Raw genomic sequence first — 7,847 nt, forward strand, 5'->3', positions numbered from 1 at the left:
TTTTTTAACCTCTGTATCATTCCATCCATCATCCGTTAGGAGTTAACAGATTTACATATGGGCCTAACCTAGTAAATTGACCATTTTACCCTGCTATCAAACCCTATCCTCAGTCCATTTCTTAAGAAAAAAAACCTATCCTCAGTCCTCATTCTCACAAGCACCACATCCAGACACAGGCCGCCGCCGCCCCTTCGCAGCAGCACCACGCCCCGGCCAGCACCGGTCGCCGCCGCCGGCCCGCCGCCTCCCTCGCCCCTCCGTCATCCCCTCCCCTCTGGCCCAGGGCGCTGCGCCGCCGTGCGCACCCAGGGAGGGGGCCAAAGCGCTGCAGGGCACGTGCTCCCCAACGCGCTTGACACCACGACCACCCACTAGGTCAACGCCGCGGAGCTCCCCAACGGGCATTACACGATTTTTTTAATTGGTCTTTCTTGTTTAGTAACATTTTTGCTTTCATTCACTGGACCCGTGGGCTGGTAACATTTTTGCTTCATTCATTCACTGGACCCGTGTGTGCTGATGAAATGGGCCGTAACGAGTAGGCCCGGGAAGTCGAAATCGACACGAACGAAACACAAGGGTCATCAACCACACTTGGCCAGTACACCCGCTGCCGGCTGCTCGTCCTTCTCGTGGTCTTCGTCGCCGGCCACGGTCCGAGGTCGTGAAGCCATGGCCGCCGCCAGCGTCCACTATGCCAGGTAACGCCCCACCTAGGCTGCCATTTTTGTTGGATTTTTTTCTACCAAATGTGTTTTAGGCTTCAGAGTGTTTGCATGTGAAATGCTGTGCTCGAATCGATCGGCATTTGCTGCGCGGTACCTGGTGGGGAATAGGGTTGGCAAGGTACGGCGGGAAGGGGGAGGATGGAGTGCACGGGGGAGAGCTCGAATCCCTGGCCGTGGGGGAGCGCGTGGCGTCTCCATGACCGCAGCGCGAGGGGGTCTCTCGCTGCTCCCGTGGAGGCGTTGGATTGCGTACCAGATGAAATGCGGTTAGGTTATGGTGGTAAACGCTCGAGAAAGTCTACAGGGCAGCTTGAATCCTGACCACGGGGGCAGTCAGGACTGAAGAGCTCGAGGTTTTTATCGAATCTGGTCGAGACGATGCAGGAGGTTGCTATAGTGCAGCCGGATTGTGCAAGCTGCAATTTAGTAATTATCTGAATAAAACGCTGCTAAGTATTAGTGATGACATTGTACTGATTTAATTGCAAAATGTTAATGTTTTCATAATACTGTACACGCACAATATTTTGAGGGAAAAGATACAGAAATTACAAGAACAGAAAATGCAATCCAGAATAGGCTGCAATGGTACCACTGAATACCAGTATAGCTTGAATAAATTCTAAATTTCTGCTTTGTCGTTGATTGCAAGTGGAAGGACTTATTAAATCATTGAACTGTGACAAAGCTTATCTTGGCATTAATTCAATGATGTGCAACCGAATGCTCTGTTATTATTTCACTCAGAACAAAGGGGGCAGAACAAGGAGCATTGCTCACTAATTAGTGCTTCTACGATCTTTATGTTAATATGCTGTATACTGCAAATTAACCTCTGGTTACCGGACTCAATTTTTTTATGCAGGGCATATATTCTGATGAGCTTTGAGTGTGGTGCTAGCAGTTCTTCAAGAAAACTATTATCTCGTCGCAAGTTTTGTGCATTGGTGGAGCCAACTTTATCACATAATGAACTTCGGAAATCAAGTCAATTGATTCAATATCGGGAGTTCATATCGCCCAAGTCATCTCTGAAAGAACTAGCTTGCGAAGAATTGGTCGGTGGAATGGATGACCAATGGTCCAATAATACTTCTTACCCGGACTCAGTTTCAAGGGAACATTGTTCCGTGAACAAGAGAAATGTGGAGAAGCATGTACAAGATCATCAACTTCACCATCCACAAGGTGGCACTTACTTCACTGGTTTGTCGAAGAAGGAAATCGAGAGAAGACGGAAGATTGGCGCTGCAAACAAGGGGCAGGTTCCCTGGACAAAAGGCAAGAAATGGAGTGAAGGTACGGCCAACCTTTCACTGGCAACTTTTGTGGCAGTAGTTTTGCAGCTCGATGTTGTATCATGTCATTTTCTTTTCACTGAGGAATATGACATTCTCTTGTAGAGCACAAGAAACTCATCAGTCAAAGGACTACTCAAGCTCTGAGAGATCCCAAGGTGATGTCATGTAAGAAAAATTTCACTATCTATTCTTTCATCAGTCCAAGAGGTACTTGGCTATGAATTATCGGGAAATTTAATTCCTCCCCCACTTTGTTCCTAAACCCAGGTTAGGAAGAAAATGGGTCACCATCACCAGCATAGGTATGGACATGTTTTTCTTATGTAGATCTGTATATGCACATATGGCTCTTCAAATTCTGAAACTATCTGTTCTTAATCTTATTTCAGACAAGCGAGCAAAGACAAAATAAGTGCTGCGTTGAGGAAGATCTGGGAGAGACGAATACTTTCTGTCAGATCAAGGCAGAAGTTTATGCAAATATGGTCAGATAGTATAGCAGAAGCAGCAAAGAGAGGTGACTACAGCCAAGATAAGCTTGATTGGGACAGCTATGAAAGGATTAAATCCGAGATGATATCTATGTTCCTGTGGAACAAAGAGAGGGAACATACAATCAAAAAGCTTAAAAAGGCAGTGGCGAAAATAGCTGCCAAGAAGCTTCAAGCAGCAGGGAGAAGGAAAGTACAGGCTGCCGGGACAAAGAAGTTGAACCCTGAGAAGTTGATACAAAAACCGGATGCTCAACTGACAAGAGTGGTAGTATCTGCAAGACCAAAGCTTAAGGAGAGACTAACCAAGGTAATGGCCGCACCCCCCCTCCCCCCCCCCCCCCCCCCAGCGCACGCTTTTGATCCTTTGCCAGATATTTATGTCATGTTACTAGGACTATAGGCTCTCTAGTTTCACAATTCTCTCTCTTTTGATTTGAAATTGATAGGCACGATTCTGAATTTTCTTTCTTTATTACCTAAAAATGCTCATGGTGTCCTCTTTATTAGCATAATAATCCTTTTCAGAAAAAATGTTCCAAATATTTTTCTTGATGAGCTGATTAAACCCTGCCTTTACCTACCAATTATCTTTCCAGTTGTTTTGGGTAAGTAAATTCCCTTCAGTTATGGTATCGAAGAGTAAAGCTAGGGTCCGGCCACACATTTTTCTTGTTTGTCATAACGCGCACATTGTGTCTAAAGTTACCTCCTCGCACCCTTTTTATTGAGATATGCTGCCATATTATTTCATTCACATTTGCCTTTGTTATGACCCGATACTAACTCTGAAGTTCTTGCTCTTTTCTTTCATGATTCAAGTGGCACCGTCGAAAAAAAGAGCTTGAACATGTGATAAGTTCACGGGCAAGGATAAGAGGACTGCCAAATCTATCACGAAGGCAGATAACAGCAGAAAGTCGTGCAGAAGTGGAATTGGTCGTGCTTGACGCTCCTTCAAGCCCGGATGCAGGAGCATCCGTTATCTAGGAAGGATGGGTGTCTAACTGTCGATGCGCTGGTACATGACTCGAGCTTCCGATGAATCGGGAGCTTGCTGACACCTTACAAAGAAGCTCATGACCACATCAGGCATGGTGCTTTTGTGTCCATCAGAAACGAAGGAAGGTTTGAGTGGAAATTGTGTGTAGCATTCGTAAGCAAAACGAGAACAAACTGGCTGAGAAAATTGTGACTTATGAGTTGTGATCACTTCGTTGATCTGAGCGAATATTTGCTTTTCATTTTTTTGTTAGTCTTCAGCCGAAAAAAACTATGACACTCTCCAAAGTATGCTATATATCCAGTCCAGAAAACATGCCCACCATTTTTAAAGGCAATGTGCATGTAGGCCCAAATCTGCAAGCAGCCTCATTCTATCCGCTCACCCAAGAGGGTCGTTGCGGCTATCTCCTATCGGCACAGCTCAGCCGCTCGGCTGCAGGGCCCAGCGGTTGCGGCCCAGCAAGCACCCGTGATCTTTTCTTTTGGTTGCCATTGGTCTTTCCGCGCTTTTTTTATTTTTATATTTTTGGAAAACAGTTTTTACAGAAATATATTTTTAATATCACAATTTACAGTTTTGTACCCCTACCGCCCGGCAGGGGGGCAGCAGGAACTTATATGTAAATTAAAAAAAAATATTTGCGCGGAAGCCCTCGGCGGGAGCCTGCCGCCCCCCTACCGGGCGGCAGGCCCCCTGCCGCCCCCCTACCGGGCGGCAGGCCCCCTGCCGCTACTCCACTGGGCGGCAGGGGGCCTGCCGCCCGGCAGGGGGGCGGCAGGCTCCCCCATCTTGTATAAAAGGTTTCTCTCCCCCCCTCATTTGCTTCCCACGACATCCAGAGAGCGGGAGGGAGAGAGGAGGGGTGAGGGAGGGAGTTGTAACGGCGAAGCCCTGCCGGATTTTGGATCCTAACCGCAGGTAATAAATATTTCTCAACTTTCTCGATCTAAATTTTTTGTATGTTTAATTCTATAATTAGTGTATGCAGCAGTAATGATATTTTAGCGATTTAGGTAATATTTTTAATATAATTTAGGTAGAATTAAGATTAGTTTTTAGAAAAACCAATTAGGTTTACCAACAAATTTTGTGGTATTAATTAGTTGTTTAATACGAGAAAAAAATTCGAGAAATATTCAGAAAATGTAGAAAATGTTAGAAAAGTATATGAAACATTCAGATAAATTGTAGAAAATGCAAAAAAAATGTTAGAAAAATATATTTATAAAAATATATTGTAAAAAATTGTAGGAAATGCACGAAAATGTTAGAAAAGTTTATGAAAATTTAAGATAAATTGTAGAAAATGCATAAAAATTTAGAAAATGTTAGAAAAATATATTTATAAAAATATATTGTACAAAAATTGTAGGAAATGCAAGAAAATGGCAGAAAAGTTTATGAAAATTTAAGATAAATTGTAGAAAAATGCAGAAAAATTGCAGAAAATGCAGAAAACTTATATTTTTTGTGTTAGGTATGGCCGAAGATACGCCAGCTCTACTTGACGGAGTCATAGACTCGTCGCACCGGTCCTTCCTTGCAGTGGTTCAGCGCGTGAAACTTAACGTGCTGCGTCCACGTCCACCAGCGGAGTTTATTCCTGTTGACCCACGATGGGTGCCCAGGTGATATGTCGTCGGATTATGTTTTTAAGAATACGTTTGTTTCGTATACGTTTCGTACATAATGTACTTACCTTTGATCGTTCTATTTTTCAGGTTGAGTGAGGCTGGTCTTCTTACTATAGGTCGTCTTGCTGAGAGTGGTTCAGTACAGCTGGACAGGTCCCTACTGACGGCTCTGGTTGATAGATGGAGGCCTGAGACAAACACCTTCCACCTCCCTTGTGGGGAGATGACACCGACCCTACAGGACATTGCGATGCTGCTGGGTCTTCCTATCAGTGGGGATGCCGTAGGGCCTCGTGTCGTCCCGCCTACGTGGTTGGACGATCTAGAAGAGTGTTTTGCAAATATTGACATCGCGATTGATGTAGAAGAGCACCCAAAAGCAACAGGCCCTGCCAAGGCATGGATCCTCCAGTTCCAGGTACATACCTTGTTTTGTTATGATTAATGTTAGAGTTATGCTTTTGACTAGTGCAGTTATGGTTTTATTTTATAATTGATCTCGTACTCATAAATGTTCATCTTTTCTATGCAGCCTGACAATTTGGCACATGATGCTGATGATGATAGCGTCACTTGATCCCTTGAGGCATACCTGTTGTGGTTGTTTGGATACATAATGTTTAACAACTCACATGGGGCCTATGTGAATAGGGTGCTTGTGCCTTACGCACTGGAGATCGCAGAGGCAGCTGTGGAGGAAATGCCTCAATACAGTTGGGGTGCAGCGGTACTTGCAGCCACGTACCGTGGCCTCTGCAAGGCATCGGTGCAAAATAAGCACAATGCAATTCTTACAGGATGTCCAATTCTGCTACAGCTTTGGTCGTACGAGATGATAGCAATTGGTCGCCCGCTTGTCGACCACTCACCGTATGAGCTGGATATGTACGGTGACACCGAGGACGATAGGCCCACCATGGGGACTCTCTGGTACGCTCGTCAGGTACGGAAATGACTGCTACTCGTACTATTATGTTGGCAATTCTGTTGCTTTGTTTTACCCTCTTTGTATTTCTTATTTGTACATATTATTATTAATTTTGTGCAGAAGAGGTGGGCCCACGTACAGTCTCGTCGGGCCTATCCTGAATTTGTGGCTGAGTTTGATCGGTTGACACCTGAAGACGTCGTGTGGGAGCCCTACTCCGAGTTGACTATAAACACTCGTGCACCGATCGGGATATCTTCGGTTTGCTTTCAGGACCAGGCCTTTTGGATGACAACTACAGCGTTGGTGTACGACATTTACATTGAGGCTCACTGCCCGGACAGAGTCAGGAGACAGTTCGGTCAAAGGCAGTTGTATCTTGTGCCGTCAGCATTGGATCGGGTCGAACGCTATGACCACAGGTAACAATTCATATACTATTTCAATGACTATGCATTGTATAGTTAACTAATCATATTTGACTAAATTGTTTTCAATATTTAGTTTATCGAGGACTGGGCAACCCTTCTCCAACATGTGGGTGACAAGGGTGCAGCCTTGGGTCGATGGCTGGGACCAGACAGAGGAGAACGTGGCGCTTGCGACCCCTGCACACACGGAGGCTTCGTACAGGGCGTACCTGAGCTGGTACCAGCCTCAGACTCGTTGCCGCTTGATATATGCTGACATGCAACCACAGCCGCATGTTGCGACAGCACAGGATGGGTACGCACGATATAGGGATGAGGCATTAGCTGGGGCGGTGAGTCAAAGTTATCATCGCTTTTCAAATACTTTGGATTACAGTGTTAATGCCTTTCTTTTTCTTGCTTGCAGTTTGAAATGTGCAGGTTGATGGACGTAGATGCCAGGGCGAATTTGATGAGGATTCGAGCGGGATCTATGATGGATAGGAATGAGCAAGAGTCAGCCTGGACCCGAGTTTCACAAAGAACCCATTCCATGCTTGAAGCCTTTGGTAGCCGGACATCGTACGATGACTCGTACGGTTCGTCTCAAGCCTCGACCTCGTTTCCTTGTGGTCCCACACAGCAGCAGTCTTCCCAAGCACCTTATTGGTCTCAGCAGCATTATCCAGGTACGTGAGGATACTTACTAACTTCCTACTTTGAAGCCAACAATTAATTCTCAGTCCATACAGGTGATGCACACCCACCTTACCAACCTCACGGAGGGACTCAGTTTAGTACCATGGCACCAGCTGCAGGGATGTCATTTCAACCAACACAGGCACCACCACGACCTTTCGGTAGACATATAGTCAATATCTTAATTTCAATTAATTGTGGTATGAAGTCTAATTCCTTTTGTATTTACATATAGGATCACAACAGTTATATGATGCTGGACCTTCTTCGTATTACCCTACAGCGACAGCAGAAGGAACGCAAGGTAAATACCTAATCTGTAGCCCGAATTTATCATGTGCTTCTTATTTATATGAATATTTTAAATAATTTGAACGGTTTACAGGATCGCACCACCAGCTTCCTGATATGGGTCATTCCTCGTATCCACCACCACCAGGTACGTATGATGAATATATACCAAAATATATGACTTATAAGACGATGATTAAGATATCTTAATTGCTATTGTATAGGGCCCACACAGGATACCTTTGAGGCGAACTTCGAAGATTGGAGTCGGTTATTTTCTACACCTAACCAGCAGGCCGATCCTACCTTCCAGACACCTATGGCCACCGGACGTCTAGGTAGAGACGTAGGGCCTC

At 45.1% G+C, this 7,847-nt stretch overlaps 1 protein-coding gene across 3 annotated transcripts; it reads left to right on the forward strand.

The window, feature by feature from the left end:
- Window positions 1–155: 155 nt before the first annotated feature.
- Window positions 156–3,777, forward strand: LOC120664466. 3 transcript variants are annotated; one of them, XM_039943712.1, is made up of 7 exons: window positions 188–378; window positions 546–704; window positions 1,597–2,030; window positions 2,135–2,187; window positions 2,300–2,334; window positions 2,422–2,833; window positions 3,346–3,777. In XM_039943712.1, the coding sequence occupies exons 2-7, from the start codon at window positions 676–678 to the stop codon at window positions 3,511–3,513; spliced, it is 1,131 nt and encodes a 376-aa protein (XP_039799646.1). In that variant the 5' UTR covers window positions 188–378; window positions 546–675; the 3' UTR covers window positions 3,514–3,777. The 3 variants fall into 3 exon arrangements, 2 of the variants coding, with proteins under 2 accessions (XP_039799645.1, XP_039799646.1); XR_005670905.1 differs by having other exon boundaries at window positions 156–704; window positions 2,135–2,197; window positions 3,346–3,771; XM_039943711.1 differs by having other exon boundaries at window positions 156–704.
- The last annotated feature ends 4,070 nt before the right edge of the window (window positions 3,778–7,847 follow it).

This window comes from Panicum virgatum, chromosome 3N, assembly GCF_016808335.1.
Source record: "Panicum virgatum strain AP13 chromosome 3N, P.virgatum_v5, whole genome shotgun sequence".
Classification (NCBI taxonomy): Eukaryota; Viridiplantae; Streptophyta; class Magnoliopsida; order Poales; family Poaceae; genus Panicum; species Panicum virgatum.

What these genes read in the sequence shown, in the direction of transcription:
- LOC120664466 (XM_039943711.1), top strand. Translation starts at nt 523, where the DNA reads ATGAAATGGGCCGTAACGAGTAGGCCCGGGAAGTCGAAATCGACACGA. An exon ending in AGGCAAGAAATGGAGTGAAG is followed by an intron (nt 2,031 to 2,134) that starts GTACGGCCAACC and finishes ATTCTCTTGTAG; the next exon opens with AGCACAAGAAACTCATCAGT. An exon ending in AAGCTCTGAGAGATCCCAAG is followed by an intron (nt 2,188 to 2,299) that starts GTGATGTCATGT and finishes TCCTAAACCCAG; the next exon opens with GTTAGGAAGAAAATGGGTCA.